The sequence below is a fragment of the Lolium rigidum genome, chromosome 6 (assembly GCF_022539505.1).
Source record: "Lolium rigidum isolate FL_2022 chromosome 6, APGP_CSIRO_Lrig_0.1, whole genome shotgun sequence".
In the NCBI taxonomy this organism is placed as follows: Eukaryota; Viridiplantae; Streptophyta; class Magnoliopsida; order Poales; family Poaceae; genus Lolium; species Lolium rigidum.
The window spans coordinates 12875986-12888288 of NC_061513.1; the positions used below are offsets into that span (position 1 = coordinate 12875986).

The following is a 12303-nucleotide window of genomic DNA, read 5'->3' on the forward strand; positions in this document are numbered from 1 at the left end:
TGTGGCAAGATCGCTCAAAGAGTTCGTGACTATACTTGTGCATATGGTTTGGTCCAAGCTTGTGGCGGCCTTCCTCCATGCGATGTCTGCTCTTCAGTCATGGTTGTCTTCAAAGTCTTGTTGGGTCGTGTGTTGTTTCTAGTCTTTCTCTATGGTGGTGAATTTTTTCATCCTTCTCCCTCCAAATACCCTCTTCTTTCCGAACTTCCCCAATTCCCCTCAAAGTGGAGAGCACAACACCATCACAGAAGGAGAGCACCAGCATAGCTTTGCGGGTGCAAGGCACCACAATGAGGTGGTCATGCCTCTTGCTAGCATTGTTGTCTAGATAGAAATGTCCATCACCACTAGCGCGTGTAAGCCCTGACGCCAGCCTCGTCGGAAGCCTAATCCATAGATGGGTTAGCACTGGATACTTTCATATATCATACAACAAGATACGATGGGACTGAAAAGTATTTTCGTGCAATTCAAAAATGCTATGAGGTTCACTTTGTAAATTGTACCAATAGTTTGTTTGATGTGATGCTTCCATTTCCCATTTAAAGACCCACAACAAATGTACAAACCTGGTCCACATATTGGTCTATTTCACTGGATACATTCCCCAACTGGTGGCTAGAGCAAGTTGCTGTATCGGCTAATCTTATATTACGTATAGTACGTAGTGATTGTCCGAATAATAATTTGGTGATCGATGGATGCTGCCCAGCTAATGGTGGTGGTTCAACATGTCAATTATTTGCTATTAGTCTTCAAGACCTGGTAAAAAAAGAACCGTCCAGTACACAACTTGTCATTTCAAGTATTATTTTTCGACTTGGGACAAACAAAACTTCGTCCCTGTCCAAGGAAATAAGACTTCCCCGATGGCCAAGTCAATATAAAACACAGCATTTGTCGATAACCGCGGGAGTAGCATCATGTTTGTTGGTTCGGAATCTAGTTGTTTCCTATTATCTAGTACAACACTTGTTGATAAAAAAATATGTGAAATTAGTTTACTTGAAAGAACCAACATCCCCATCTACTACTCACATTAGTAATAGTAGGGGTAACATATTTATTTTTGAAAAATGGAATAAAAATCACGGACATACTAATTACAGCTAGCCACTGCAACAACGTAGTGCCCTAAAGACATTACGGATGCGCAAAGCTAAAAATACAATAAGAAGGAGAAGAAAAAAGTATCACTACAGTGATCTATTCCTTATAAGCTGCAGCACATTCACCATCAAGATAACACCTGAAGTCTAATTTCTTCAAAAACGACATGTCCAAGAAGGAAACAATGCTCAAGCGACAAGATAATTTGGCCAAGGTTTCTCCATCTCCGCTTTAACAAATGAATCTACTTACACATGGAGGCAAATAACATCATCATAAATCTATGAATGAAAAATAAAAGATCAATTGAATACAAGTACCAATCCCACACAAGTTCAAGGATTACAACAAGATGCCCAATAATGATGATGGTGGTGATGATGAAGATCGATGCCTTGGCCTCCTAGCAGCGGTGATGATGGATTCCTTCTTGCGAGTTCCCCCTATGTATCCTTCTCGGAGGTCAGCATGGTATGTGAACTTGCTCATCCAATCTGCGAAATATACCAATATGTGAACCAGCTGCACTCATTTGTTGTGTGTCTTTGCATGGAAAATGATGACGTCTGATCGAAGACTACCCACTATGAATATATTGTAGGTTGTATCGTACATTTTATGCATGCAATTGAAGATGAGAGAGAGGATGGTAGTATTATTTATAGATACCATATTATAGTTCGTAAAGCTAGATAATTTAATATCAAATAGATTTAATTGTATTGTATTGTATTGAAATTCTACAAATTAATAAATGTAACGAGAATAGAATACTACAGTATGATACCATACATTGTATAGATAACATCATACTATACTAGTATATATGATATACTGAAATTACGAAAAGTGAACCTGGTACCATCGTTGAACTACACCAAAAGTACTTCTCAATCCCATCATATCTGAATGAAAATATTCATTGCCAACCCATCTGTGGAGACCCACGACGCGTCAGCCGGCTGCCAGGAGGCTCAGTTTCTTATTGACTTGAGCATCGGTGAAGTCTTCCGTATATAGTGGAAGTCTTGTTTATCCCACGATGTTGTCCCAACTCCCAAGTAAAAAAATACTGGAAAGCCTTTTTTTAAATGGCAAGTTGTGTGCTGGATGATTTTTGTAACCACTACTCACTCCGTCGACAAATAAGTGGACATGCAGAATTTTGAACTAGCCGGCTGCCAGGAGTATTAGCTAGGAAGCATGCACCAATCACCACCTTATTTTTGTCCAATCACATGCTAGTACACGAGCAAGTTTCGATGGATACCAGAATATGCTCTGTCCTAGTCGTCTTCAAAGTCTTGGTGGATCGAGTGGTGTGGCTAGTTAACAGACTTACTTCCTCCTGCCTAAAATATGTTGCATATAAAATTTGGTAAAAGTAAAACCTCGTAACGTTTAATCATCTATATTGATAAAAATATAAATATATATATAATAAAATAATAATATTTTTAAAATTATTATGAAATATATTTTCATATTATATGCATTTAACATGGTAGATCTTTGTATTATTATCTATATTTTTTGTCAAAGTTTGCATAGTTTAATTTGCACGAAAAATTATGCACAATATAAAATGAGTAGGAGGGAGTAGCATTTATTGTTCAATCGACTTGTGATGTACTACCTCCATCCCAAGGCTTAAGGCCTATATTTTTTTAGAAAATCAAACAATGTTAAGTTTGACTAAGTTTTTATCAAAAATCATTAACATGAAAAGTACAAAATCGATATCATTAGATAGATAATGAAATAATATTTTTATATGATACCTACAAAATATCATATTTATTTGTAATTTTTTTAAAAAGTTTAGTCAAACTATATTTCGTTTGACTTTCTGAAAAAATATAGGTCTTAAGTCTTGAGATGGAGGTAGTATCCTATGCTCGAGTTTACATTGGTTTTTGTGGTTTTTACGTTTAGTGGATCATTGACTTCAGGGCTGATGTCAAAAACCGTAGAACGGTGCCTATATGGCTTTGGATGGGTCCTGGCGCTCTTTGGCGTTTGTATCACGAGTTCTTTCTTAACAAATACACATGCAGCCCTCATGCATAGCTCTAGAAAAATTGCGGGAAATTTGATCTTTTTCTTCCTACACAGTCTGGCTAAATCCCAGAAGGCCCAGACAAATCACTACGGAAAAAAAAGGCACTTCCGTGTGGCGCGTCGTTGTCGTGTGCATGCGCACGGCAAAAAAATGCGATGGCACGAAACTGCATGGCAAAGAATGACGGCATGGCAAAGAATGAAGAAAACGCACGACAAAGATCTGTATACGGGAAAGATCCCTCAGGGCGCACGGTAAGGAAAATATCGACCGCAAAACCGTATCAAGGCACACGGCAAAGCTGCCGAACACAGCAAAGCACAAAAGATATCGCCGTGCATGCCTTTGCCTAGTATTTTTAATAAACGCACGGCGAATCAATCCTTTGCCTAGTGTTTTTAACAAACGCACGGCAAAGAAATCTTTGCCTAGTGTAAGCGTACGACAAAGAAGTAAAAGCTGGATTTCTTCTCAGCTCAAAAAATGTGGCGTGGTATAGTTATCAACAAACGGACACTTAGCCCAGTAAAAAAATTATATGATTTCCCTACTCTGCGTCCTAGGTTCAAATCCCAGACCGGCCGGTTTCATTTCCCTCCAAAGTCTTATTTCCCTAGAGAAAGATGCAAGTTCATTTCCCTGAAGTAGTTGAATTGTAAATTTTTGTACTGAACGTTTTTTAACGACTAGTGGTCTTGAAGACAAAGAGCAAACAGTTGACATTTTGAACCACCACCATTAGCTACGCAGCATCCATCGATTGCCGTATTATTATTCAGCCAATCACTAGCTAATACCCGGACAAGTTCAACGGATGAACGTACTATTAATTGCTTTGGCCGCTAGTGTATACTACCGTACAGTGGAACAGACCAACCTGTGCACCAGCTGCATCCATTTGTTTTGGGCCTTTAGATAGTAAATGAAAGTAGTAGATCTGGTACTCCCTCCGGTTCAGTTTATAAGGCATGCACGGAGACTAGGAAAAACTTTGATCATTAATTTAGTTAATAAAATATAAATTATATGTTATAAAAATTATACCGTTAGAAATTTCTCTTGAATATGAATCCAACAGTATAACTTTTGTGGTATATATCTCATATTTTGTTGACAAAATATATGGTCAAATTTTTTCTTAAACGATGTGCACGCCTTATAAACTGAACCGGAGGGAGTAGAATTTACTAATTGAACATCATAGCATCCTCGAATTGCCCGAAAAGTACTTTGGGATCGCATTGTCTCCTGTATATGTGTACAATGTATGAAAGTATCCATGGCTAACCCATTTGATGAGCCGGTGACGTGGCTGCGCAGTGTCCTTGGGCGGCGATTGAGGCTAAATGGATGCACGACCGCCTTGCAGTGGTGTCGCCACCCGCAAAGCCATGAGATTGTTCTCCTTCTGCTGTGGCGTCGCACTCTACGGTTTAAGACGAATTGGTAAATTTTAAGAAAGAAGAGGGGATTTGCAAGGATAAATGATAAATTCTGAGATATAATGATATCCAAATCTTAGTACCCACGAAAAGATCTGCGGAAGAGATAGAGAGAGACTAGGCACATGACTTGAGCGAAGGGAGAGAGACGACTGGATCTATTGATACACTATACACGGCTAGTTTGGTGGAGGAAAGTTTCTCACTTCAGCAATACAACAAGGTTCATTGTGCAAATGTGCCAAAAACCCTTCATCTAGTTAAATTGGGTATCTTCATGTTCTATCGAAAGGCCCAGAATACATGGGTAGAGTTGGTGCATGAGTGCAGGCATCTCACAATGTGTGTTCTCCCCTATTAGTTTTGTTGTTGTACTCCTAGTTTACCATGCTGACAGGCAAGTGTACACAAGTCCGGTCATGTCTATCCTGATAATCCAACAAAACCCGAGAAGGGCTAGATATACCAAGCAGGCCCGGACATGCCCTAAACAAGTCCGAGGAAACACGTCTGGTGAGGACATGCCACAGACGAGTCCGGCAACTCTGTGACCTCATCTTGACAACCGAACCAGCTCCTTACTGCGTAACCGTGGGCACGGTTAGTGCGGAAATGTGTCCACCACGTGGGGACCACCTTATCTCTTCTCTTCCTAGTAACTTCTTCCTCACGTGGCCACCATGTCGGAGATCAGGTGTACACCTGTCGCGTTGGAGTTACAGTTTTTGACAGATATTCGAATTTTTTCCTTGTACATTTTTTATTTGCCTCATATATTAATGAGAGATGACAGCCCATTCAATAATAACATACAATCATCAAAACAATTCTACTACTTTTGGTCTCACTTCTTTGTTCTTGCTCTTATGTTCTTTGTCATTCTTCACGTGTTGGAGAGAAGAAACTCCCAAGGCTTTAGGGGTGGTTTTATGTCTCAAAAATTTCTCGTTGTCTTGTCTTGTCTTGTGTATCGCATTCCTTACAAAACTGTACGAGTGATGTTATATGTGTATAATGAAAGACACATATAGACAAGGCAATACGACTAGAGAATAGATCTTATAATGACAAGTTGTGAACTGAACATTTTTAAGGGACAAGTGGTATAAAAAAGCAAATGCAACAAGTTGACATTTTGAACCATTACCTACGCAACATCCATCGATCGCCGTATTATTTTCCGGCCAAAAAATACTCCTACGCGACAGCTGACATTTTGAATCATTACCTACGCAACATCCAACGATCACGTTCTAAGTTTAGGTAAAGTAAAGGTTTATATAGTTTGTCCAAAATTAAAGAAAAAATATCATAACCTATCATACCAAATGCATATATTATGAAAATGCAGTTTATAACGATTCTAATGCCATAGATTTTATAATATAACATGTTGATATATTTTTAATATTTAGTCAAACTTGATAAAGTATGACTTTTACTAAATCTAAAACTCAGGTAAGTAAAAAAAAACGAAGAGACTAACTTGTACTTACTCCAATCCATAATAAGTGTCATGATTAAAAACTAAAACCACAATACTTATTATGGATTAGAGAAAATACATAATTATGATTAGATTAATCCTTGATTAGCATCTAAGTGGCTGGAGATACATTGCGCTAGGAGAAAGCTGCCTCTTGTTAATTTCCGTAGAAAAAAAATAGTTAAGCGAACGCTGTTCAAGAGGTAGTAGCCAGTACAGGCATCAACTCTCATTTGTGTATTTAAGCGAACGCTGCTGGTAGGAGATTAGCTCGCCCGTCCGCAAACAAATTAGTGGAGGAACCATGGGAAGCTCATCAATGTGGATGAGACTTGTGCTGCCGGCGCTGCTCGTCGCCACAATGTCGGCCCCCGTGGCGGCGACCCTGACCCTGATGCCGGGATGTGTGGATAGGTGTGGGAACATCAGCATCCCCTACCCCTTCGGCATCGGCAAGGACGGCGGCAAGGACTGCTTCCGCAAGGGCTTCGAGATCTCCTGCGTCAACAACTCGGTGCCGGTCATGGCGGGCGCCGACAAGGACATACAGGTGCTGAGCCTGTCTTTGTCACCGCACCCCCAGGTCCGGGTGGTGCTGCCGGTGGCATGGCAGTGCTTCAACGTCACCGGCGACCAAACCGGGGTTTTCAACGGTGGGGTGGGTGTGAACCCGGAAGGCGTGTACCGCCTCTCTAGCGACCTCAACCAGCTCGTCATCCTCGGCTGCAACACCTTCGCCTACATCATGAGCGGCGAGTCTGGGCGCTTCAACTACCAGTTCTACACGGGGTGCGTGGCCGTCGCCAACGACGCCGGCCAGCCGCAGGATGACGCGTGCAACGGCATCGGCTGCTGCAGCGTCGGCATCCCGCCAGGGCTCACCGACAACGTGGTCAACTTCAGGAACACTGCAATCTGGTCGCATGCCGATCAGGAGTTCTGCCCCTGCGACTACGCCTTCATCGTCGACAAGGGCTACTACAACTTCAAGAAGGACGACCTCCTCCACATGGACGTCAACCAGACCAGCATGCCCATGTCGCTGGACTGGGCCATCCGCGAGAACGGCTCCCTGACATGCGCCGCCGCAGCTTCGGCGCCGGGGTACGCCTGCAAGAGTGTCCACAGTGAGTGCTTCAACTCCAAGAATGGGCCTGGCTACATCTGCAACTGCACCAAAGGCTATGAAGGCAACCCCTATGTTGTCAACGGATGCACCGGTAAGTACCACTGGCAACTTCATTCCACGGGCTATTGCTCCGGTGTCCCCCCCTCTAAACTTTGTTCTATTTAGACGGCTAGGATCTGCTGATACCCCTTCGTGGGTTGACTTAACATGTGTGTTTGATTCATGGGCAAACATGTACGGGATAGGATGGGATAAAATATGTTTAATTAACGATTAATAGAAAAATATAAATATGCCATTAACACACCGGTTAATATGTAATTAACGGGTCCTTTTCCCTTTGTGGTGGAGGCCGGACCTAGCAGGCGGCCGCCTACCCGTGCCTAGCAAGGTCACTACCCGCACATACTTAGCGAGGCCGTTTCTTCGACTGGGTGTGGCGCAGACGTAGCAAGCTCGTTGCTTACCGCGCCCTGGAGGCCGCCGATGTCGAGCTGGGGAGCCACGCGGAAAAGCAAGCCCACCACTCGCCGTGGCATGGTGGCCGTCGCTGAGCTGGGGAGCCACACATACGACGGTGGCAGGTGTCGGAGTCGCGTCGACGACCATGGATTCTTAGGCGGCTAGTGAGATTAGTCATGAAATTCACGGATCATATGGTCCAGCCTTTCTCAGAAATATTCGGCTTTTAGGATGGGATCATCCATATTTTCTGGTCACGAACTAAACGCACGTTTACCACCTGAACGTGTTCGCCAAGGGGGAACACCGGAGCACAGCCCCATTCCACGGTTTTGTTTTCTTTCAGAGTCGCTAATGATGGCCGGGTTTCAATCCACATGGGCCTCGTAGGGCACTGTTCTCTGCACATCGTACGGCTCTGACTTTTGTCCTGCGTGTCCATGTTCAGCCCGTGACTAGCTGAAAGAATCTCTCCATATGAAGTGAGCACAGTGACCCATCACAAGGGCATCTCCAACCGCGCGATCCAAATCGCGCCCGCGCGTCCGTTTGGGTCGAGCTGGACAAAAACGCGGCCCAGCGCGGGGACGCACCGCAAAAGCGGACGGCCACGGCGTCCGGAACGACGCAAACTCGGCCCAAATCTGGGCTAGGTTTGCGTGGCCGCGGATGGCACGCGCCGTCCGCTCGCGTCCGCGCGCCGAGTCGCCTCGTCTCCCTTGGGCCCACCTGTCGGTGACCAGGGAGACTATTAAATGGGGACTGGAGGGGATCTGGCCCTCCACTCCAGTCCCCACTCCACTCCCCAAGCAAACCGCCGCCATGGCCCCGAATCGACGGTTCGCTCCCGGAGCGAACGACGACGAGGCGAGCAGCAGCCGCCGTTGTCCGCCGGCGTTGCGGCCATCGGGAGGAAACCAACACGGCCTCCACATCGGAGAGGCCGCCCGCGGCGGTGCGGCATTGCCGCAACCGCCGCCTCTCCTCCTCGAGCCGAAGCCGGAGTCCTCGGAGGAGGACCCGGACCTCCGCGCCGCCCTGATGATCTCGGCGGCGGAGGAGCAGCCTCGGGTGGCTCCGGACCCCCACTCGCCGTGGGAGGAGGCCCTGCGGTCTCCGTGGCCGGAGTCCCCGGCGCGGTCCAGCCACGACAGCGCGTCGCCGCCCGGGGACGGCGTCCACGACGACGACGTCGCCGCCGACGACGCCCACGGGGGCTAGGCGGCGCACGGCGGCCACCGCGCCGCCGACCAAACCCTAATAGAGGGTTTTTATATTTGTTTAAATTTAAAAGCCCATATAGGGGCTTCTTTTGTTAGTTTTATTTGTCCAAAATAGGGCTATGTACAAATTTGCCCAAAATAGGGCATATGTTCAATGAAATTTCGTTTAAATTCGCATTTTGTTCAAATTTCGTTTAAATTGGCCCTATGCGATGCGTCTGCACGTTGGGCGCAGCGCGCGACCCAAACGGATACGCGGACGTGGGGCGTTGTCCGCATGTCCGGCTGCGACCGAAACGGCCCAAAATGGACGGCCGAACGCGTCCGTTTGGGTCGCGCGGTTGGAGATGCCCCAACTACGTTTGCCACTGACTGAGCTGCTGAATCTCAAATACATGCCGGCAATTACTCGAACAGGTTGGACGCATGCCTCCATCACCCAAGCTCAGGTGCTGTACGGGCCGCTGAGATGCTCTTGGCTTGTTGGTGCTATCCCAGCGGTGGCACGGCGAGATTCTGGCGCGTTGCTGCTCTCCCAGGAACGAGACAAATGCAGTGATAAGTCAACCCCTACACTACAGTAGCCTATGGCTCCTAGATGATTACTAGCGCGAAAGGGCATGGAGGCTGCTAATCACTTGCCAGTGCCGCACAGAGACACCGAATCTCCAGCTACCATCGACGATGGAGATACGGATACACTCCGCGCACGTGCTTCGTTGCAGTTTTCCCATCGAGCTATAGTTTCTATAAAGAAACAAAACTGTCAATAAGTCGTAGAAATATAAATAATGCAAATGAAAGTCGCAAGCACAAAGAGAAAATCAGAAAAATATTACCGGTTTATTAGTTTTATGCGTGTCCTTAGATCATTAATTTAACCTATACAATATGAATTATATAACATAATTTATTTATCATTAGAAAGTATAACATGTAAAGTTTGTAATAATATTTTTTGTGATATATATAACGAATATTAAGTTGGTCAAATTTGATTGCCTTGGAATACGCGTGTGTCTAATAAACCGGGAGTATGAACAACTAAAGAATAATTAGTCAATACTCGTTATAAATGACCGTAAGTATTGATTGAGTATTCCCAAAGTTACAAGTGTAGGATTTCTCACTGGAAATGTTTGGATCATGTAATAATAATCTTTATTATTCACCAGGTTGCCGGTTATTGTTTCTAGCTTATTTTCCTAACCGTATGTCGCTCGTGATTTTATTTCCCTAAATACTTCTTATAAGTTATAACATGTATAGTGTTACTCTTATTTTTTTAGTTTTTTCTTAAGGTTTAGAATGTCATTGCTCTGGAATGGAGACACTATTATTTGTATGAGCTATGGTGTTTGCTCTGTACTGATGAATACTTTCTGTGAACTTGCATGATACAGACATAGATGAATGTGCACGTCCAGAAAACTATTCTTGCCGCGGTGAATGCAAGAACATCGACGGAGACTACAAATGTGACTGCCGTGCGGGTTATACAAGCCCCAACCCATATACTGAATCCTGCAATCCTAAGTTCCCATTGCCAGCACAGATTTCCATAGGTACAATCACATAACTTACTTCATTTTTATATATTCGATTTGTTAGTTTTTGTGTTTCCCAAAACATATCTTATTCAATGCTCAGATTGGACGATACTAATAAAGCCCTTTATTTATATTGTCTTCACAAAAATATCCCTAGATTATGTCGTGCAAAGGTTCATTAGTTTTGAAGTACAACGTCAATGGTTCATGTAAGATAATTGGTCATCAAAAGTCTGAAAGTGAATGATATTTAATAATTTTCTATTTATTTATTTATGATTAGATAACACTTAGCTGAGAGGTTTGACACTGATTTAATCTTACCTCGCCAGTCAATAGATTCAAATTCGAATTAACTAGTGAACTTTGTTTCTTTGTCCATGTAGGTGTAGTAGGTGGTATTCTTCTCTTGGCATTCCTATCATTCGTCATCATCATCCGCAAAGAGAGGCGGATGAGGCATGAGTTATACAGAAAGAATGGTGGTCCTACATTAGAAAAAGCTAGTATTATAAAGCTTTTCAAAAAAAATGACCTCACACAAATCTTGAAATCTAGCAATATAATTGGAAAAGGTGGCTTTGGTGAAGTTTACAAAGGTCTTGTCGATGGTGTACCGGTCGCTGTAAAGAAACCAATTAGTGGCAATCATATGGAGTCTAGCCAATTTGCAAATGAAGTCATCATCCAGTCTAAAGTTATCCACAAGAACATCGTTAGGCTCATAGGTTGTTGCCTAGAAGTGGACACCCCCATGCTAGTGTACGAGTTCATATCACAAGGAAGCATGGATGACATTCTTCATGGTGGGGAGAAGAAGCCTCTTGGCTTGGATGCGCGGATTAATATTCTTGCAGAAGCAGCACAGGGTCTAGCTTATATGCATTCACAAGCCAACACGGTTATCCTGCATGGTGATGTTAAGCCAGCAAATATTCTCCTCGATGATAAGTTTGTGCCCAAAATATCAGACTTTGGTATATCCAGATTGATTGCAAGAGACAACGAACATGCTGCTTCAATCATCGGTGATAGAACTTATATGGATCCAGTGTACATGCAATCAGGCTTGCTGACCGCAAAAAGTGATGTATACAGTTTTGGAGTGGTGATCCTAGAGCTCATTAGTAGGAAGAAGGCCACTCATCGTGACAATAACACCTTAGTGAATAGTTTCCTTGAGAATCACAAGAAGGGGAAAAAATCAACCGAGCTATTTGACACGGAGATCGCGGAGGGAGCTGAGGACCTTCTTCAAAACCTGGCAGAGCTTGCTATCAAATGTCTTGAACTTGAGGTTGATCAAAGGCCGACAATGACAGAAGTTGCAGAACAACTTGTCGCATTTACTCGAACCCACCAGGTGTGAGTCAAGTGTCACCAAAGTGGGCGTGAGTCTGAACAACTTGTATGCCAATTGTTATTATATTTGGTGGCCTAAGTGTATGAGAACTGTGTGATTATTGCTAGAAAATATGTATGAGAACTTATGTTTATGTGGCCTAAGTGTGTACTGTGATTATTGCTGTCGTGAGAAGCAGGATAGGCACCCTTGGTTCAAGCATATCAGTAGTCGTGTCTGTTTGATCTGAGCAGATGCAGAAATTAATTCCTATCAGCCGAAATTATGTTTCGTTGACGAGAAGGTGTCAATCGCGTCTACTATTTTAGGATGGATGGAATCCTAGAGAGCACCTTTCCCGATCTCTATCTCCATATTCGTGGACAGAGGTGTTGTGACCTCTTTTCAAATCTATTCATAATTCCCCTGAATCCTGAAGTCTAGACGAACTCTTACCTTTATTCATAGATGTGAGCAGTATTGTTCTCTGCTCAGGT

At 43.8% G+C, this 12303-nt stretch overlaps 1 protein-coding gene across 1 annotated transcript; it reads left to right on the forward strand.

The window, feature by feature from the left end:
• The first annotated feature begins 6404 nt into the window (after positions 1 to 6404).
• On the forward strand, positions 6405 to 11873 carry LOC124662182 (wall-associated receptor kinase 2-like). Its single transcript, XM_047200057.1, has 3 exons — positions 6405 to 7320; positions 10318 to 10479; positions 10851 to 11873. Exons 1-3 carry the CDS (start codon positions 6405 to 6407, stop codon positions 11831 to 11833), a joined length of 2061 nt encoding a protein of 686 aa, XP_047056013.1. The 3' UTR covers positions 11834 to 11873.
• Positions 11874 to 12303: the final 430 nt, after the last annotated feature.

Bases quoted from the DNA above. Each gene is read 5' to 3' on its own strand.
- LOC124662182 (XM_047200057.1), top strand. From the start codon at position 6,405: ATGGGAAGCTCATCAATGTGGATGAGACTTGTGCTGCCGGCGCTGCTC. The intron at 7,321-10,317 runs GTAAGTACCACT...TGCATGATACAG, and splicing joins TGTTGTCAACGGATGCACCG to ACATAGATGAATGTGCACGT. The intron at 10,480-10,850 runs GTACAATCACAT...TTGTCCATGTAG, and splicing joins GCCAGCACAGATTTCCATAG to GTGTAGTAGGTGGTATTCTT.